The 21,781-nt window shown below is 43.4% G+C and overlaps 4 protein-coding genes across 4 annotated transcripts in view; 3 read left to right on the top strand and 1 right to left on the bottom strand.

The window, feature by feature from the left end:
* Positions 1-21,781, top strand: part of LOC126564457 (elongator complex protein 3) — a 244,733-nt gene that overhangs the window by 160,633 nt on the left and 62,319 nt on the right. The gene's annotated exons all lie outside the window — the stretch shown is intronic.
* LOC126565397 (programmed cell death protein 10) lies at positions 9,035-11,403 on the bottom strand. Its single transcript, XM_050222571.1, has 5 exons — positions 11,288-11,403; positions 9,866-10,043; positions 9,637-9,769; positions 9,207-9,371; positions 9,035-9,131 (listed from the first exon to the last, which is right to left on the bottom strand). The coding sequence occupies exons 1-5, from the start codon at positions 11,360-11,362 to the stop codon at positions 9,047-9,049; spliced, it is 636 nt and encodes a 211-aa protein (XP_050078528.1). The 5' UTR covers positions 11,363-11,403; the 3' UTR covers positions 9,035-9,046.
* On the top strand, positions 12,336-14,052 carry LOC126564556 (WD repeat-containing protein 55 homolog). Its single transcript, XM_050221634.1, has 3 exons — positions 12,336-12,377; positions 12,491-13,498; positions 13,557-14,052. Coding segments are annotated over exons 1-3 (1,506 nt in total). The 5' UTR covers positions 12,336-12,375.
* The window catches only part of LOC126565072 (beta-1,4-galactosyltransferase 2), a 183,869-nt gene continuing 177,720 nt past the window's right edge, over positions 15,633-21,781 (top strand). The window contains exon 1 of the mRNA XM_050222210.1: positions 15,633-16,586. Coding sequence (XP_050078167.1) covers positions 15,633-16,586 — 954 coding nt within the window. The remainder of the gene's footprint in view (positions 16,587-21,781) is intronic.

Here is a 21,781-nt window from a genome sequence, read left to right as displayed (position 1 = left end):
AGTTCCTTTCTTGCTGTTATGTTCTCATGTCTCATGTACATCCTGTCGCTTAACCTTTCAAGTAGAATGAGGCAAACACACACGCATCCATAGTCGCAGGCAAACAGTGGCACACATGTGATGGGAAACAAGTGCTTGTCATAAGCAAATGAACCTTTTTCTTTCAAAATATACAGATACGGCGAATGTTGGATAAATGATGGATATCCAACACATGTGGGATGATTTTCTAGACAAACATATCATTTTTCCGGCTCAATTGTTTGCGTCTGATAAACATGTTATCGCTACTCTGCTAGGCAAAGTGTGCTCTTCTGTTCAAATATAAGCAGATGTAGGGAGTGTATATTGCCTTTTGCCATTTGTCAGTTGATATGTCCACAGACAGAAAATTTCATTACAGGCTTCACCGACAAAAAAAAAGCATTCTAGTCCCAGCCTGTAGCGATCGCAGCCTGTCTCTTGTGGGATGTGAATGGGTAACGCGATGCATTGTTGTTGTGCATTCCTAAACTAAACAATTGCAATGCAAATACTGTTGGGTTTCATCCTTCAATGGACGGATTCGGTGGGCTTTTTGTGTGCATATAAAATGCATACACTTCGAAAGCACCGTAAACAACGTTCGAAGCCTTCGTTGGGCGCTTGGGACCAGACGCTTTTGGATTGCCACAAAAATTGCCCGATTTTCTGCCCGAAGTCTGAGCATGTTTATGCGTAACGCTGCTGTGTCTTGCCACGGTAACAAGGGCAAGTGTTTTGTGTGGGCTGGAGAGGTAAAGGTATCGTCACCATCGCCGGAAGTGTGTCACGTTTTCGCTACAACTGTCGATTGTATCGGACAATCCTGGAGGAGTTAAGATGTTCAAATCGATTCCATAATGCCTCGCATTTCTCGCACTCTCCCTTCTCTCCTTTTCTCTTGCTTCATAGCAAGCTCTTCGAGTTCTATGCTTACAGATTCGATACACAGGACAAAGTTTTCGTTTGGTAAATATTGTTCCAGTCTTCATTAGTATGCACATTTTTATGTGTAGAAAAGTGGCAGCACATTTCAGCTTAAAAATGCGAATCCACAATTTCTCGATCGTGCTGATTCTGATAAGGGTTTTGCTGACATTTCGTTCGATATCGACATCAATTAATATTTAATCGGGTGTTTATTATGGTACGCAATAATTAAAGTTAACTTCTCCCGGCGACTAAAATGGAGCGGATCTTGGTTGCGGAAAATTTTAATCGCCATTATAAACCCCACGCTCGTCAAGCAACAGTAGCAGAATGGTATTTAAATAAAAAGCAGTTTGTTACGTTTGATGTTGGTTTTAGTGAAGCAAACAAGAAAAAAAAACAACAATGATCCGTGGGGCTTCTTATCCCGACTGGTGGGAGAGCACCGATTGCGCAACGTGGCGAAGCAAAAACATCAAGGATCCGTTGTGTATAATATATTATTTATTTATAAATCTAGCCCCAGTTTGTGAAGTGTTGCGAATTTACTAGACTTCTGGTGGGAGTAAGCTAAAGCCAGAGGACGAAAAAAGACTTCAGGTAGCGGATCTAACTTTCGTCGCAGGGTTTTATTAGGCGTACTTCATTCTTTCTTCCCATTGCGAAAGTGCAAATTTTGCTAGGAGGGTTTCGCCTCCATTTGTCTGATGGAATGTTCTTTTCAAAACTGAAAAGCTAGGAAACGATGGCGACGCATTTGATTATATCGTGTGTCGCGCAGGGTCGTAAGGTATCCCCTCCCATAGCAGTGGGTTTTATTCAAAAAGTACGACCATTCATGAAGGTTGCACACTGCAACCATCTCATAAATAGCCTTCAGGGATCGCGAGACTTTGTTCGGAAGATGTCCTTTTTTCAGTGGGTGCAGAGGAGTAGCAGGAGTATCAATTATCTATGTTAAGGTTAATAGGAGAGCTCATCAAAAGAACCCTTGTTAGTTTTTTACATTAATTTCAGCGTTCCTTTTTGATTCATTTTTACTTTAGGAAGAGATTTTACGAAATGGCAGTTTGAAGCAGAAGCTCTCGAAAATGCTTAAAGCCATATTATGAAGCCATGCAGTTAAGGTAATTACAAGCCTGTATTTACATAGTCCAGTATTAAAAATAAAGCATTTTGTTGTCCTTTTTTACTAACAAATGTAAACAAGTCTTGAAAGTGATGATATTTTAAATTTATACTAATTGAATGCAGTACTTTAAGGAACTTAAACCAGCTTATAAAAACTCTTAAAGGTTCCGGATTTTTAGAACATAATCTTCTTTAAATTTAGCGATAATTTTTTATTTCTTCAAAGCGAGGCGTACGACAAGATTGGATTTACTCTATCACAAATTGCGTTCCTTACAGCTTAAATAATTTAAATATATTTACAGCATTCAATTGCTGGATTGTACATGTCAATAAGTATCCCAAAAAGCAATCTAATACTTTAAGTATTTTGTCTAAATTTTCATGAGATAGCGCAATAAGCTATCTCGAAATAAAAACGAAAGCAATTTACTCTCAAACATGAAGAAACGCGAAACCTAATCAACAAATCAACAATTGCCTTCTTAGTACTTTCAAAGTATCTTCACTTCAGCATAACTCCGACGCCAGGTTAACGATTTCCAGTAACATGAAATGAATTTTAAACCTGTTTCAATTACTCTCAGACATTCGGGGGTGTTAAAGTTACGAGCATTGGAATGTACCTGGTCGAGACTTGATAAGGTTGAGCATCTTTTAAGGTATAAAAAACAGTCAAACTCACATTAAAATTTGACAAGATACTACTGGTAGTAGATATCTCAAATTGCAGTGAGATTTTTTATGAAGAAGGCATTGGCAAGGATTAGTGAGGTGTTGTTTGCTAGTACGTCTTCCAAATAAATCTCTTTTTGACCCTTTTTACAGGACTCAAGACGTCCTGCCCACAGTAGTACTTGTGATCTCTTAACTATCAAAACTGTTCCATCAAGTAGGATCGCGTCATAGTCCACTCCCAAGAACGATTATACAACCCAATACCTTCGGAACCCTTTCTAAGTACGCACGAAACGCCTATTAGACGGGACTACTAACGTGCATACCACCGTGCGCTGCATGTGCCACTACTTACCTTCATTAGTTTCCGTTCTCGTCCGATCGGTTGTCGCTGTCGTGGTACGATATGTGAGTGTGCAGCTGTTGTGCAAAGAACTGCAGCTTGTTTGCGTGTTGCGTCCCAGCTAATCGGTGATGACGTTAGAACACACTATCGTTTCTCATACGCCGTCGGACAGTCAATGTACGCACCTCCCTTTCTCGCTGTGTGTGTGTCTGTTGATGCGCTGACTTGCATGAAGAGGGCACTATAGGGCCTTACTATTCACATAAAGCCTCACACATGCACACTGGCCCCACTGTGAATGAGGGTGGGAGATCGGATCACTCACGATGCAGCGCGACTGAAAAAACGTGACCGTCCACTGTCTGTGGCGCGGTAACGGAACCGGGCCGGTATGGCAGACGAAGAAAGCGAGTTTTAGAACGTCAACCACACACTTGGTGCGATTTTTTTGTTGTTCAATACCACGTAACAGCACTTGTGGGCTTAATCAAAAATCTGTCAGCTAAACAACAAAGCACTGCTGTTATTTGTTGCTTCACTTGTGCCCTGGATACGATTTTCGCAACACTTTTTGCACCGTTTGCAAATGGCGATGGAGTTTTTTTCTTTATCAATTTCTTTATTATATTTTATTTGCTTTTCACAATATAACACTGAAAACTGCAGTGATAATGCACATACACTAACACTTTTTTTTTTGTTATACAGCAAACAATGCACCACGACGTAATGCAACTGCACACACCGAGAACCACTTATCAGTGCGATCGACGCTTGTCTCAATGCCACTGTGTCTCTCAAGTGGAGGGAATCGGTACGCTAATACTTTCTACTAATACACACAGATGGATGCACTGAAGTGCATTTGCTATTGCGATCTCAACACATGCACGCTGCCGTTGTTAACCTTGGGCCGTGTATCGTTGTTGCACTTGCCATGTATAAAAGTGCACCGCATTTTGCAAAAAGCGCTCGTTTTCTAGATCAAATTCGCACTAGTTAATTTTTATATAACTTGGATTTGGTTTAATTTCTTTTTTATGATTAATTTCACACACTAGCGGCACTGCTATTAGTGCACACTGCTAACACCTTTCCAGTAGGACCGTTGATCACTGACTAATGGTGAGTGTTGGCTTTCTACTTCCGCCTCGAGCAACTCTCGATGCGCAACTGTGCCGACGGGAGTCTGGCAGTACACGCACCGGTGTTCGGTTGGTATATAGAAGCGTAATGTTTTGCAACAGGAGCAACTCACGGTAGAACGTCCGTTACCAACCACTTGCTGACTGAAATTGACTGTGCGCGAATCGGGCCCAACTTGCTTGGATGCTGTGACTGCCGGTAAAATATGCGAAAAGGATGTTAAGATATCCTGCGGTGATGTTCTGTTTGTGTAATTAAAGCGAGAGAGAGAGATGGCTTCGGCAGCTATCCCGTATTGTGGGTTGATAAATAGCTGGCAGAGATGTGCGCGGGCGCCAGAGAGTCGGAACGGAGTGGTGAATGCTAATGTGTTTGAAGAAGCTCAAGTAAGTAGAGACCGGGAACGCGTTCCTTATGTACAATGCAATAGGGGTTGATGCGTTCCCGCTGTTATGGTCGTTACCTAATGGCGGGAATAAAATCGCACCCTTGGAGTCACATGTTGCTAATCGGGATCAATCAATTAGGTATGAAATATTTGTACTATCCTTTTAAAACAAATATGATTTGATGATTAGATAGTAGTAAAATAAGTTTAAAAACTTTTATTTTTTGATTTGAAATATAAACTTAATTCTCGATTATAAAAATTGCGCTGAGCCGGCTGCAAATACATATAAGGGTGGCGGCATCCAACGGTATACAAAACACAACACGCTAACGCGCTCGCTCGCACCAACACCGAAACGAACCCGCTTCACGTGGGCCAGCAACGTGCGATCGGGCAAGTTCATGTTTCCGAACCCCGTCTCCATTACATACGCCGCCAACTGAGTGCGCCGCCCTCCGCCCCCTCTTCCCAACCACCCACCTACTACCTTTCTCTTCCTGAGGCATTCCGGATGGAGCAGACGCAGCAGAAAGTTCCTCCACAGCAGAGGCATTAAGCGCGACTGTACGTGAGTGAGAGAGTCGGTGCAGTTGTAGTCGTGTGGTGCATCTTGCCGCGTATATGGGATTTGCCGTGACTAGATACTAACCCGCCACACACAAACGCACGTGCGTACGGTATCAAATGGGTATCAGATAAACCATACGCTATACCATGCTGCTGCTGCTAGCACATGCCGCCGGTCGACGACATGCGCTCCATCTGCGATTCCACGCGACGCGACGAAAGTCCTCGCCCTCCGTCCGCGACTCCAGTTTGGCAATGAAATTTCTACGTCGCCAAAAATCCCCTTCAACCCGGACCTGGGAGAAGAGAAGTATCACCACCTCTAAAGTTAGATGGTTGGGGTACGGTATCGCATCACCTTTTGGTTACATCAGCTCACCTCAGGAGGTACACCCAACGATCACGCGAATAAGGCTCCCCAGGTGAGACAGTGGCATATACACAGGAACCACACATGGTGTTACATGTTGCACACAGCAATGGAGACACAGCTATTGGAAGGATTCATTTCCTTTCGGGTTTCCTACAGAGAGCATATCGATGAAGATGCGCGTACATTAAAAAGAGTTGGCAAAACAAGCACAGAGTGGAAAAAAATCCAATTTCTGATAAAAGTTTACCCAAGGATGATTGGATTCCCGCATTCAAACAGCAGCAATATTTGTGCCTCTTGAGTCGGAGTCTGTCAATCAACAACGAGCAAGAATAGAGATGGCGAGTCAACGCGCCATCGAACGCCTTATCCATTATGGAACGGAGATATGGTAGGGGCACATACTGGGGAGTTCTTCCCAGGCAGCCGTCAGACGATGCAATATAAAACGCATTTTCCGTCCGAACAGTTGTGGGAAGCAAACCCGACCGACGGAGTGTAGAAATCTTTATTTACAATGCTGATTGATCGAACCGTGCGGAAGATGGGGTTGCTTAATCGGGCCACGCCGATGAACACTTTCAGTTAGTATTACAAATCTCACCTAGCCATGTCGACATGCCGGTGTGTCAGCTAACAAAAATAGGGTAGGATATGCTGATTCGACCCTGATTTTAATCTCACCACCGAACCTTCGTGGTGTAGGATTAAAAAGGGATTTAGGTTAGGATCCCTTCTGTTTTGGGGCGTGTGGATAAAAACAGTACCGTCACACCTTCTTCAAAATTGAATATCGAGTTTCTTCTTTTAAGCTGGTTCACGCCATTATCCCCATTCGTCACTGCTAACTGCTGTGGGAGTTTTAATTGGAATCTAATTAACGCAATTTCTCGTCTAAACTATACTGTTTTTCAATTACTGGAGCTCCATCAAACTCCATCTCTCACACATTCTTTCTACTTCTTCTAGTCGTCAATCATGTGGCGATAATGCACGTCTCTAATGAAATTCCACAGAAATATCCCAATTAAATTTAAACTACCGACGTACGTATCGGAGACGGATGGGATGCTTGAAATCGCCCACGACATTAAATAAACAATCCTAGATGTTTACCATTTGAAGTTCTATTCGATTCGCATTATTGGATGAGTTCTTACCCGTACTGTAGCACGCACACAGGATATTCTTATCCATATAACCGGGCTCTTCAATCTCCTTATCCGACGGCATCGAATTGCTCTAACGAGATATTATTCGTTATTGGTGCAACCATCCATCGCTTCATCATAGTCGTGCATGAACAGATTCCCGGTGAGTTTCCTTCTGCGGTCGCCTACGTAGGGTTTTTCGATTGTCAGCCTTTAAAGTTCATCCACTTGTTGCTGCTCCTGCCATTAGTGTGTCTTCGGTTGGGGTTGTTTTTCTCGATTCCCACATCAATTGCCGGTGATTTTTTAAACAATATCCGACCACACGCTTCGCGTGTCACTCGCAGACGAACCTTTTGCAGGCGTGTAATCATCATGTTTTCCACCTTCTTGAGATGAAATATTGCATGATATTGAAGATTGGTAAATAGTTTAAGATAAATTAAATAAAAACATCGAGAGAGCTATTTCCACTATTTTGCGTTGAATCTATTGGTTTATCAAAGCTGCCCCTTTATTATCGCCTATAACCAAAGCTGCTCCTTATTTCGCATATCTTCCATACAGTTACTAGATCACCGGTGATTTTAAGGCTTTGTGCAAGTGCTCCCGTGCAAGAAGTACTGTTCACGAGCCTCTGAAGAGAAAAATCGTATGAATAGACCTCTTGGTTTCGAAAAATAAATAGAATAGCAAGTTTTCTTCATCATGATTAGGGAAATCGTCAAACGGGTATCATCTAAAGGGCTTCATCCAAGGATTTCTCAACGTCTGAGGAGTTTCGTGCTACGAACTTCGTTCAAAGATGCTCGCCTCGTATGGTTTAGTCTTAGAGACTTCGTTCAAGGGGTCTATCCCAAGGTTCGTTGCCCATTGGGATTATTCCAAGAGACCTAGTACAACGTGCCTAGTCTAAAGGCCCTAGGCCAATTTGCTTCCTCTTTAGGTTCCTTTTTTAAACGGCCTAGTATATGAATTGCCACGAAAAGGAACGAAAAGGAATATTAAATTCACAACTTTCTTTATTACGAGCTAAGATATCTCATCCAAGAGATCTTGTCAAAAGTTTGCATACTAATAATCTCCATTTTATTTTAAATCTCAATCAAGCAAATTAGTTTAAAAAAAAATCCCAAAAGCACTCCAAAACTGTGCTGATTCCTTCTGGAAGTCCTAATATAACATTTATACATTATTAAGAACTTCGTGAATCCCCATTTATGAGGATATCTTTCCAACAGAGTACAACCTTACCATTAGTTGTCCAGCTGGGAGTGATGCCATTGCGGAAAAGCTTCATCAAGCTGGAAAATAATTAAACGAAGCAAACTACTACGCTTCATTAGTGTGCATTGGGGTACGTGGGGTCTCAAGAGCTTTGCAAATTAAAACCGCACCAGCTCGTAATAGTGATTCATTTTGCATTTCAACGGTCCAACAACGGTCAGCACGCTTCATTACGCCCGTAATGGCCGAAGCGACTAATCTAATTTAATATGCACAACGTTTCGGATGCATTTTCTCCATTTTTAAGCTGCGTCCTGTAAACGGGAATGATATAAAAAAATTGATTTAAAACTATAGTGTATGGTTTTATTAAGATTTTGTTTTTTCACGTCACGCCCACCATTTGCATTTGCTTCCTGCATTCCTCTTCGTTACAGTAAAAAGAAATAATAACGTTAGCATAGGTTTTTCTTTATCATACTCTGCGATCTGCTTCCTTCTACACGACCAACATTCAAAGTCATTCTAGTGTGTATGTGTGTGTATATATAGACGTTTTCTTCTATTGAACCTTTGTCTAGCCTTTTGCTAATACGTGTGACGTGTCTGCTCGACTATCTCTCTGCTGGCTGTCTACATACCAAAAGAGGGACTTCTCCATCATAATTGTAGTAATAATTGTAATAGTAATAATCCTAAATTTAAAGTCTCTCTCTTTCATATTATTTGTTCGGAACGATCTCTTCCTACTATTGCAAAATGTAAATATTTGTATCAATCCAGAGCCGGCCGGCTGTCCTTTCCGCTAGTAGGGGGTTTTGGTTTTTTTTTTCTTCTATAAAATGTGACCGTCAACAAAAACGCTCTTAACAATGGCGCGCTGGAAATGGGCGCTTCGTATAATTATTTTTTGCAAACGGAAGATGCATACGGATGGAGAGGGAATGATGAAGGAGTGTGGGTAAGGGACAGTATTAAACGAAAAACAAAGTAACAAAACATCTAATCATTAAATACTCATGATTTTGCTTCATCCTACGGCAGCAGGCGAACCCTTCACGATCGCATTGGCCCATTGCGCCATTCTACTCGCACTTATTCTTGACCGTTATCATAATCTGATTAGTTTGATGTATCAGGTACAGGGCACTTACGAATACGGCATTTGCTCTGGAAGAAAGGGAGGGAAAAATAGATTAATAATCGATTGAAAAGGTATGTAACCCCGTTTTATACGATACTTACTCTCCCTCCTTGAAGTACTCCTTGAGGGTGGTACTGAACTTTTTGGAATACTTTACAAACTCTTTCTTTCGCTGCTCTACCGCCTGTTTGCCGGACGAGCCCGGTATAAAGCCGACCACTTCGTTGACTGCATCGAGCAACTTTTTAATGGCACTGGCTATTTCTCTGTGTGGAGAAAAAAAATCAGCATTAATCAGGGAGTTTGATGAACGATAAGGACATCCTTAATTACAAATATCGTTTGATTAAATGCATATCATAAGTACATTTCAATATGCAGCCCGCATTAAAATGGAACAAATTATACTGATTGTGCAAAAGCTTCATTCGATTTTTTCCGATGAAAATGTACGCCTTTAGCTATTGAGCCGTGTGAATGGCTGGTTTAATTAGCAACCCTTCGATGGGTCCAGTGTGTGTGGTTGCTTACTTTATCGTTTCCAGGAATGTTTTCCTATCAGCTATCTCGTCCGGTATGCGGCTCAGGATTCGTTTCAGTGCGGCCGACTTTTTGTTCAGTTCCTGGAATGCATCTTCCGTGCGGTTGAGCCGATATTCGATCACTGCCGAGGGAAACAAACAATACAAAATATAGGGAAAACATGTGTGTGGTGGAAAAAATTTTTTTTTCTACGAAGTACAACAGGATGTCTGCTTACGGTCCGTGTCTGTGGCCGCCCCCTGCAGTCTAAGGATGCTTTCGTTCATGTTCACATTGATGTCACCCTTCTTGATGATGCCCATCACCAGATCGTACGTCAGTCCCGGGTGGCTCTGTTCCGCTTTGGTCAGTGCGGCCCGTAGCGTTTGTGATGCGACTACATCGCGCCGTTCGAGCTGTAAAGTGTCCACAAGAAAAGCGAGAGAACAGTGTTATGCAATGAGATTTGTTGATTTTAGCAATGGAAGGGGTTTTCCCCGCAAAGCATTAATTTTACGACTCATAAATCGACACGACAAATGGCACCGTCGTTCGCTTTGGTGATGATTCACAGATCATGGATCCGTTTGAACGGAAATGGTTGGCATTCAAGGAACCATCACCAGCTTTGTGAAATCTACAGTGCGTACGATTATTATATGTCTGGTGGCCACTGGGGGTATTTGACTCTACTATCCCGACAGATCTATTCTAGCTTCTAGTCCTATTCTTTTGGTGATTATTGAAAAGTTGTAAAATCGTATGAAAATTTGTATTGATTTTGCCGTTGCGAATTAAGTGTAATCTCCCATAATGCCTTGTATAATAAATAATGTATAATAAAGATGTATAATTTTAACTTTACATAAATGTAGGTTTGAGCTATCTTGCAATGCTTTTTTATTTATTCAATATAGACGAATGAATTGTTTGAAAACTTCAGACCTACTAGTACCTCAGACTAGAGGTCTTCGCCGGCCGAATTCAAGTCAGTCTTCAATCGAATTCAAAGTTCATGTATCGAACGTGTGTCTCGCTATTATTTGCTGAATATTATTTGAAAACAATGGACTTATTTGCTGACTTTCGAGACAGTAATAAAACCCTTTCAGTTAGATAAAATCCACCTAGACGAATACTCTATACGCTCACTGTATTCAGTGTGTTGTCTCTTGCAAAGCAAACAGAGAAACACACAAAAAAGACCTCTTTTTCAACATCATGGCACAACTATAATCAACTGATTAGCGATGAAAAGTGAATCGTAAACACGACACATATGACACATCCTGGTAATGGAATGCCTTCAGCTGGCTTGCTGCAGCTAGTGTGTCGTGCGAGTAAGTTCCAACCCCACCTTGAAGCGGCCTAATACAGGAAGCAAAAAAGTGGTTTATGCAAAATGTACACACATTAAACGCGACCAGCTTCGCTGCGACCGAGTCTACCCATAGAGGGACTTGCTGGGAGGCGCGCACGTACTTTTGTGGCTGCCCGCGCCTGGCTCTGAAAACAAGAAAGACGACTTTCCCTGACACCATCGCCATATCGTTTCGCCCCTTTTCGGGAACAGCTTAGCTTAGACGACCCAACACGACCGCGGATAGCTTAAGCCTTTGTGTTTTGGTTGTGTTGATGCTGATGTTTGGGTTTCCCTTACCTGGGACAATATTGGTCGTATCAGAATCGGAAGTACCAGGGATGTTACGACGGGCGCATCATCTCCCATTGTCATTGCTTGCCAAACTCGCTAAGGGCTAGCGATATCGTTGGGCGCTCTGCAGTTATTGCTTCGGTAGGATTCTTCCGTTGTCTTGACGGGTCTGCTCACCGTTGTACAGTGATAACGGATATCCGGATATCAACACCCGTGAATCACACTCTATCACAACCCGTACGCACGATAGTTTGGCGATGATAACACCATTCGAAAACGAGTTCAACCCCCTATTGCACACTTCCCACCGTAGTCACTTCCAGCAAGCGAGTCATCGGTACATTTCGGTCTGATGATCTCGGGTGATGATTTTTCACAGCAAAACTGCAACAACTTGAACTACACCGTTTCCGGAAAGCAAAGTGTTAATGCACAGCACTGAAACTTGCGTTATTTTCCTATCGTTTATTCGTGTCCGATGTTAATGTTGTGTGGTGGAACAACTTTTGTAGAGCGAACAGAAAAAAACGAAATAAAACCAGTTCACGTAAATATTTTCTGACGTTTCGTTAGCTTGACAGACAGGCTGACGTTTGACGTGTCGTATTTCGTAGAACAGCGAACGGCATGGTAAAACTTGAGCGATATTTTTCAAAGAATAAATTATTTGATAAAACAATTCGTTCTTGTTTATCGTTATGGTGTTTGAATAAAATTAAAAATGGAAAAACCAAGCTGTTTCATACAGAGACTCAGCCACTGATTTAAGTGTAAAACAGTTTTTATGTTTAAATGAAGCATTTTACATATGTTCAAACGTTTGGTGAAATATTTCAAGTATATCGCTCCGAACTGCCATCGAAATCGACTATGTTGTCAAAACAAACGAAAGCTTCTGCTGCTGCTGGCTGCTGTCACAACAAAAACGCATCATTGGAATGTGTGCCGCGCTTGCACGTTGATAAAGAGAATTGGAAAATGCGTAGCGGCCGTAATAGTGATTGGTAATTGATGCTATCACCATTCGCCAGTAGTGTAGAAGCAGTTATTTTCGTCCGCCGTGTTTTTAAGTTTGTGTTTCCGTTGGTGGAATGTAAGTAGCGGCGGCAAATCGCACCGGAATCGATCGCCCGCTCCCTGGCAACAGTGAGAAAGGCCATAACCTAAAACTAAGTGTTTCCTTGCGGGAACGTTTACAATTCGCAGGAGGAATTTCCATTCGCCCTACTTCCGTGACTCAAGCGATAGTGAAGACGACGCCGACATTGACGTGGAGCAGCTAGATGCAACGCACTTTCTGCCTGCCCAAATTGAAGATCTTTTAGGTGTAATCGAGTACGATTTGGACGGTGAGGAAGTATTAAACGGTGTGTCCGATTCAGCAACAATGGACGATACGGACAGTGATGACACGTACGAGGAGGAGGACGACAGTCAAATGTCCGACACTAGCTCGGGTTCCGATTTGGTCAGCGGGAACAAGGCCGATCCTGCGAAAAAGACAGCAAACGGTGAAAACAACAGTTCATCCGATTCGGATTCGGACACGGAGGCTGCCACCAGCAATAAGGGCGCAAAAAAGGGCCTAGATGGTGAAAGCACATCCGAGTCTGGTCCGTCCCATCGGGTGATTGACGATTACGATGAAGAGATGGAGGAAGATGACGTTATAAAAGCGATCATAACGGAAATTAAAAAACCACGCTCAAAACCAGCCGACATCCAGACGGAAGACTTTGTCGTGGACCTATCGTTTCATCCGTGTGAAGATATTCTTGCCGTTGGCTCGTCTGTTGGCGATGTGCTACTGTACAAATATTCGAACGAGCAGAACGTCCTCACAGCAACGCACGAGCTGCACACGAAAGCGATCCGTTGTGTAGAGTTTATGCGCGACGGCCTCTCGATCATCTCGTCCGGCCGGGAACGTACGGTTGCGGTGGCCGACACGGAAACTGGCAAATTTAAACGGGTCTGGGAAGGGGCACACAATGAACCGGTGTACTCGATGGCAGTACTTGGTGAACATTTGTTTGCGACCGGTGATGACGACGGGGAGGTGAAGCTGTGGGATGTACGGCAGAGGGATGCCGTGTTTGGATTGCGACCGGTGGAGGACTTCATTTCGTGTATACTTTCGAACGGTCAGCAACAGAAGTATTTGCTGATGACGAGTGGTGACGGTTTGCTAACGACGATTAACATTGCTCAGCGGTAAGTTAGACTTTTTAAGTGAGTGTTGATTTGTATAACTTATTGCTCTTCATTCCAGTAAAATGTACGTTCAATCAGAACCCTACGAAGAGGAACTCAACTGCATGGGAACGTTCAAGCGCGAAAGCAAGCTTGTAGTTGGCACATCGAAAGGTAACTACTACACCTTCAACTGGGGCCAGTTCGCGTACCACTGCGATGCATTTACCGGTCCGAAAGCAAGCGCAAACCGCATGGTACCGATAACGGAACAGATAGCCGTGATGGCCGGTGAGGATGGCATTATCCGGGCGATGCATCTGGTGCCGGGCCGGGTACTCGGTATCGTCGGTCAGCATTCAATGGCCATCGATACGATGGACATCAGTGGGAGCGGTGAGCTAATAGCGACCAGCTCGCATGACAACGATGTGCGCTTCTGGAACATAAAATACTTCGAAGACTTTGACGGCATCAAGTACAACAGTAAACCGGACAAGCGAACGTTGAAGCATAACCTCCCATCATCGCAGGGTGTCAATGCAAAGGATTTCTTTGCTGGGTTAAATGAGTAGGAAAGAAGCATACTATTTGCTGCAAAGAGCGTGGGGAACTGTTGTTTTAAATTGTAAGCCGATTTTGTTCTTGGTGAGGTTGGCCCGTTTGGCAAGTTTATGGCCCTAGTATCGTCAGATTTATTGCGTATGGTGAGGATAGTTAGGCCGATCGTGTAGCACGGCACTACTGTAACATTTCGCCTGTCTTTATCAATATAATTGTGTAGTTTCTTCGAGAAATAAAATAAAATATATTTTATTTTCACACCGATTGCCTAACCCTATTCCAGAAAACCGACTCCAAAGGGAAGCCAAATCGATTATAATATTAATAATTTATTTTAATGCCATGCATAATTTTTTGTTTCAGAATGTTATTTTTTTGTTATCATTTAACGAAGTCTTTTGTAACGGTTTTTATTCAAATAAAAACACCTTTAACTTTTTACCTACCAGTAGTAAAATTTAGAGAAAATCAGATTATATCCTTAGTTTACAGTTTTATACACTGTTGCAGGCATTTTGTTAAAGCGCTTAAGTAATATTTTTAAAGGTTTTTATCATTTTCTCGTAAACAAATATGTCAACTTTAAAGATTCATAACTTGGAAATTACTGAGAGTTGAGGCAGCACTTTAAATTGAATAGAAAGAAGAAGAGTTGACTAAACTTTCACCAGAATATTGCATTCATATTATATTAAGTATATAAGTTATAAACCTCCAAAGTTGCTGGCTACTCACAGGTAGCCCGGGTTGCCTAGAATATGAAATTTTTCTGATTGCACTGGAAAGGGTGAAATCTCATTTCAATCCGCTGAAGGTGCACTGTAAACGCTTCGCTGTCAATCCCGCGCTGTTTGTTTGTTTTGATCCGGTGTGAGACTGTGTGTGTATGCGAGTGCACATTTTCCCTGCAGGATATACGCGCACGTGAAAACTGAGAAAAACAGGACCAAAACACGGTGGAAAACGCGGTCACCATACCACCGCCCGTCGCATACCACCAAACCAAAGCACAAAAGGAAAAAGCACAAGTACTGCAGTGTGTTGAAGTGAGCGTCACTTTTCGGCCCAGTGTGCCGGGTTAGGGAAAACCGGACAACGAACGACCCGCGGTTCCTGGTAGAAGAACGGTAGCGCAATAATCATCATCATCGTCGGCCCATAATCATCTTCGGGTTTTGGGCAACGAAGCGCATGCTGTCGATTGCCGTGTGCTTTTGTTGTTGGTTGTGTGAGTGTGCACATTTTCCCGACCACCGACACAACACCGACCTGCTCGAGCATGCAAAAGTGCACCTGCACTCGCGTGTCAATCCAGTGCAATCGAACTGTTCTTCGACGCATTTAGTGGCTGCGTCTTACCCTCCCGTGTTTCATCTTCTCCATCCGTCTGTCCTGTCGCTGGCTTCAATCTACAAACTTCAATTTTCCTACCTTAATAAGTTGGTCCCGATTATCTGAAGTTAACTGATTTTTCGGTGCCGTAAACATCCATCCAAAGTGTGCATATAGAGCGATAGACAACCAAAAGGTGGCCTTTCGTAAGCGGACCGTACAAAGTTGAAACCGTCCCCCAAGTGCCCAATCGCACACCATGATAACGTTCCGGCTGTCCAATGGTGTGTACGCGTACGCCGCCTACCTGCTGCTGATGGTGTACTTCCTGTGGCCTGGACGGTTCGCCAGCCTGTACGATTACATCGAGGGTGAAAACATCTACGATCAGCTGATACGCAAAACGACCAAAAACATCTCACTGATGCGGAACGGGTTGCGGTGCGATTACAGTGAGGTTATCGAGGAAAATCTGTCCCTTTACCGGCCACCGTACACCGAGGACATCATTAACAACAATGTCCGGCTCGGCGGTGAATACTATCCGGAAGATTGTCTGCCCAGCTTTAGCACAGCTATTATCATACCGTACCGGCAGCGGGAAAGGCAGCTAAATCAGTTCCTTATCTACATGCACAACTATTTACGTCGGCAACGGATTCACTACCGGATCTTTGTGATTGAGCAGTACGATCCGAAGCCGTTCAATCGGGCCAAACTGTTCAATATCGGGGCGCTGATCGCGATGGGCCTAGACTATCCCTGTCTGGTACTGCACGACGTTGATCTGATGCCGATGAACCTTGGCCATCTGTACGCGTGCTCCCGAAAGCCACGCCACATGTGCTCGAGTCTGGATGTGTTCCGGTACAATCTACCCTACCGGGGACTGTTCGGTGGAGCGGTAGCAATCGAATCGAGCGTCTTCCTGAACATTAACGGCATGTCGAACATGTTCAGTGGATGGGGCGGTGAGGATGACGATCTGTACGGGAGGCTGCAGAACAAGCAGATCGAAATATGTCGCTTCAGTCCGTCCTACAGCCAGTACTCGATGTTGAAGCATCGGCCAGAAGCACCGAACAAGGATCGGGTAGCATTCCTGAAGAATGGCAAGCTCCGGTACCACACGGACGGATTGAATTCGCTCGTTTACAAGCAGGTCGGCTTCAAGCTGCACAACCTGTTCACGCACGTGCTGGTGGAAACTTAAGTGTGATGGAGCCGAGAAAAGGAGATTTTGTAATTCGTAACACTACTCTCTCTCTCTCTCTCTCTCTCTCTACTTGCACACTTTTAAGTCTTGTTTCCCATTCCGTTAGTTGCAATCGTTTAGGGAAAGGTAAAATTTGTTACAGACAATAGCTGCACACTGCACAATAATGTATTATTTAGAGGTTTGAAGTTGCTTTTTCCTCATTGTTACTATTAGCTTTATTAGTTGTGAGCCATTTAGGAAATATTTTTGTTCAATGGTTCATAGGCTTATCAGGTTAAACATTATGAAGTAAGTCAATATTGCCTTAAAACGCGGACAGAACGGAAAAGGAAATTACATTACTAAACGCGGGAAACGCGTTTACAATTTGTGCAAAAGGAAAGAAGCAGCGTACACATGCATTTTACAATTAATTCTACTTCTTCGGCTTAAACAGTTACAGAACAGAAGCGTCACTTTTGCGAGGTAAACGAGACACCAGGAAAACAGGAGCAATACCAAAAAAGGGATACAAAATATTAGATTAAGGTGCTAGCATGTCGCTGGTAGGTGGTCTGGTTGGTCTTACGCTACGAAGCGTCAGCGAAATAGGCAAGCTAGAGACGATAGTTATTCCTATTTATTGATCCCCTTTTTTCCCAACTAAGGGTAGCAAAATAGGAGCTAAGACAAACTCTAATTAGAAACAAAATAGAACAAAATGAAGAAAAGCAACTCTTAAAACGCATAGTTTGTAAGTAGGAACAGTTTTAAAATTCAAATTGCAAAGGAGCATGCTAAGGATAAGGCAAGAAAAAATTAACATAAAACTTCTTGACCGAAGGTGGATAAATTCTCTACTCTTCCCTTTTCTTTTGCACTCATTAGCGGAAGCACGTGTGAAGGAGGAGACATAACACACATTCAAAAGAACATGCTGCGTGATAAAACAAAAAAGCAAAAAGAAATGGAAACAAAAGCGGGCAAATTAGGAGCAATTTTTAGATCGCATAATGTAAGTTATCAAAAAATACATTTTGATGTTAAGAAACCAAAAAAAGGTAAAACAAAAAAGCCATACAAACTGTATTAGCAGTGTGACGTGTGTTGCCGAAGGAAGCAAGGGGAAGAGAGAAGAAAAATTAAAATTTTAGACGCTCGTACTTAGCGCAAAAAAGGAAACCAAAAAAAAACTCAATAAATCAAAAGTTTAACTTAATTAATTAATTGAAGGCGTGCGCCTAGATAAAACACATAAGCTTCTTTTTCTTTTTTGGCATGCTTATAGTTCAGGGGATCGTGCAGATTTGATCACTAATTGTCCCGAAAACCTCGTCGTCCAAGGTACTTGGTCTTCCAAGATATTTCATCTCCCAAAAATTGAGATATCTTTAATGTCATAGAGTCTTCATCTACCAAGAGAATACCACCGAGAGTTTCCAATCCCGCCCACCTTGTTTTCTAAAGTACCAGGACTACTAGCCGTTATTAATTTTGTCATGCTAAGGACCTTTTCTACCAACAGACCTCGAAATCCAGGGGTCTTTGTCGTCCAAGGCTCGTCTACAGAGAGTCCTACCAGAAGACCTAGTTGTATAAGTGGTTTGGACATCTGGCGTCTCGCATACCGAGAGACTTTTTCAAGTCCTATAAAGAAACTTCGTCTAACAAGGAATCTCGTTGCTCCGACTTCTTGTTATAGAAGAGACCACATCGTCTTAACAATCATGTTGTGTACGGTGGAAAATCGATCCTAAGAGTGGCGGTCCGAAAATTTACCGTCAAAGGCCTAAGGGTCCGCCACAATGAGAAGCTTACAGTAGGCACAATTTCCCAGAAAAGTGTGCTTCTGGAATTAATTTTATTTATAATCAAATATGATGGCACGTTTTCGTATTGTCGTACTCCTGGAATTTGTTTAGATTTGAACATATCAATGCTATCAGTGAAGATAAAGAAATGGATAGCTCTGGTCCGGATTTCGAGGCTCGCGCTTCTTGTGACACTTTTTTAGAGGATTAGTGGTAGGTTTTTCAACAAAATCTCTAGCAAGAAGTCCAAGTATGCGAGACCAGTAATCATCTCTCCACAGTTTCTTATAACATATAGACGTGATATGGCTCGGTAGTTAGCACAATCATGTTTGCCGCCCCTACATAATTTCTCCCATTGTTCCTTCTGCTTCCTAAACTATATCCTGTTGAAAATGAAGCAAAACACTTGAACAAATCTACAATCGTTAATATGAGCTGATTAGCCGCATTTCAGTTAATGAGATAACTTAGTCCATTGGTGGCGCGACCGCCAGCTGTTCTCAAAGTCACATTCACTGCACACCCTTTTTTGGCACGAGTTTGTCTCTTCTCTGAAAGGAAGCTCTCTTGTGCTAGAAAGAAGAAACACGACACATGAAAGCGGAAACTGTGGAAGTACTACCACTGGATAAACGACGTGATAAAGTGTCAAATTCTAAACATAGTGCTACAACGCTTCGTTCCATTATTCTTTATAGGCTGTGGCGGTTGATGTATGGTGAGGCGCTCAATGCACTACCATCCAGCGCACGTCGATTTCGGCCACCCGACCGACCGATATCCCATAAATCACGCTATGCTGTACATCACAGCCATATTGGGGAAGGAAACGGTACTCACCGGCGCGCGCGCGCCTTTTTCTCCATAATTCACCAAAAGCAAAAGGCGTGCGCGGACGTTCGTGTGCGCGTAATCGACGCGTCAGACACGTTTCCGCACTTTTCCCGGGTGCGCGTGAGTGTATGCCGTTCGAGGGGCCAGTTTTTCCGAACGCCTCACGCCACTAAGATAGAATGGCGTGAATTATCGCACTGGGGTAATTAATTTTTATTAATCGTTTTCCAGTTAGCGGCGTGATTTATGCATCGTGCTGTGGACGGTTTCTTCTCCAATCGTCTGCATGGTTGCTGCCATACGGTACGGTGGATCTGGGAAGAAGGAGTTACCGGCTACTGCACACCAGACTAAACGAAACCGTCGATGAGCTTGATGAGGTGATGATCATTAGAACGAGGAAGATTCGACTGATGGGCGCAAGAATCCATTTGCTGGATAGGATGAGTCGTGAGAAAGTCATCTTTCGTGAGTTGAAGATAATTATGAGTCCAGTGTGTGTGATCGAGGATCAACTGCAAGGCGATAGCCCGGAGTTAATTAGACCAAACATCTGGAGCGAAACTGTTCCTGTTGGTAACGAATCAATCTCTGTCTGGAAGTCTGGCAGGAACTGGTTTCAACTCGAACCGAGTAAGGTGCCTTCGGTAGGACACCCTTGCGTGCATATGAGCGATCGAGTGAATTATGATCGACGGAGCAAAAATCTCACAGTTCACTTTATTAAAGCGAAATAAATGGACCAGTTTTATTGTCCCGGTAACACGGGGTACTCCAGAGCACGGCGGGAGATTATGTCCTTTGTGCAATCATTTGAAAATTTTATGGCAATCAGATTACCCACTATATCTCGCCCGGCTGCCCTCCCCTAGGGTGACGTACGCGATCTGACGACGCAGAATGTGCTCGTGCCAACCGCATATCTTGGGGATAAAAATTTTGCAAACGCATTTTTCTTCGCAAGATCACGCCGTAGACAACTTTATTACCCAGTCGAACCTCGGGGGTATCGGGGAAAGGAATTATGATGAGACACGTTGTATATGTGTGTGAGTGAGTAGAGCCACATATCGGAAGCTATCAAAATTTGTAACCCAGAACCAGTATCCCGAGCTGAGGATATTATTAACCGGACTCGGTTCGTGTTTGTACACGGTGCTATGCGGATAAAGAATCGGTCCCATTACCATTAACTAGGAGGTGTCAAGTTTAGGTGGAGCACGAGAATCGCGACCCATGGCCCGTACTCTACACACTGTGTGAGGTTTTTTTTGAAGGGCATCCATCTGACGACTTGTAGCGCCAGCTAGCAAGCCAGTTGTCTTGCTGGAACACTGATCACTCGTCTGTTAACCCACGCGCCGTATGCTGTGTCCGCATGTCATGCCAATGGCTCGCGAGTACCCTCCACCAACCACTGCCTCTTCACGGGTCACCATTTCTCCTCATAAATATGCGAATCGAGAATCTGGTGTCGGAGCGTCGGGGTGTGAAAGTCTACCAGGGCCAACCAGGGGAGGGGGAAATTGAATCATCGGCCACCTTGGTGTGGTGTTGTGTTCCAGATTACGGCTCCGGATGTTGGAAGGAAGCAGAGTCGCGAGCACAGGAACAGGACCCTCCGGGCCAGACAACAATGAAATGACTCGGACTTCGAGTCCGAGAGCTATTGTGCCGTGTTATTGTTACGGTTACGATCTTGTTTATTTGTTAATTTATTTATGAAGAAACCTACTCCTGCCTGCCGTCTATTGGTGCAATGAAGCTGAAACAGACGGCTTATGTTCAGCTGGTAAGCTCTACATCTCGAGATATCGGACGCATGATTGCTTCGCTACTGGCACGGTACACGGCGGTGCCCGGATTGCGCTACAAGTATAATCCATATTTTAGTAGCTGTGTATGATAATCGAGTTGGTGCTAGGTTAGGAGCAAATGGTGATTCCTACACCATTGTGGTTTTGCCACCGGATATTACTCCCGTTTTACCTGTCCCATATTCCATGCGTCAACCCATCCAACATGGCTCGAACGTATCTAATTTAAATCCAACTTGTTCGCCATGAAAGGACCCCGGGATGGAAGGAAGTTGCAGTTTGTGGATCGATTTTGATTTGTAAATAGTAAAGCGACGTAGTAACGTGCGTACTCTTCTTCATTGACAAATCGGCCCGGTGTCGGTTACATAGATTAAAACGATGCCCGTACAAAGAACGGCGATCGTGAAGGATATTGAATACATTTTCCAAAAGTTATACAGTCCGAGTCACAAATAGGCAAAGGGTCTCCACTTCTACTCGTTCAGATCACGTTGAGGAATCTCTTCTGCTTAGAGTTCAAACCTTTTTGAAGCCATAAATAAGATCCAGACAATGTTTTATGATCGATGTACGAATGTGTCGAAATTGCTTGGTGAAATATCAGACAAGAACACTTAAATGTTCTTCTGAAGTACTGCAACAATGGATGGAAAATGTCGAATTGCATTAGTTTCGACATTCGATCACTTTACCCACGGGACCACTTACAGGGCCACTTGAAGCAGCTCCAGGTGGTGTTTGG

Source organism: Anopheles maculipalpis, chromosome 3RL (genome assembly GCF_943734695.1).
Source record: "Anopheles maculipalpis chromosome 3RL, idAnoMacuDA_375_x, whole genome shotgun sequence".
Lineage (NCBI taxonomy): Eukaryota > Metazoa > Arthropoda > Insecta > Diptera > Culicidae > Anopheles > Anopheles maculipalpis.
The sequence above is the reverse complement of the archived record's forward strand: the minus strand, read 5'-3'. Positions and strand labels throughout refer to the sequence as shown.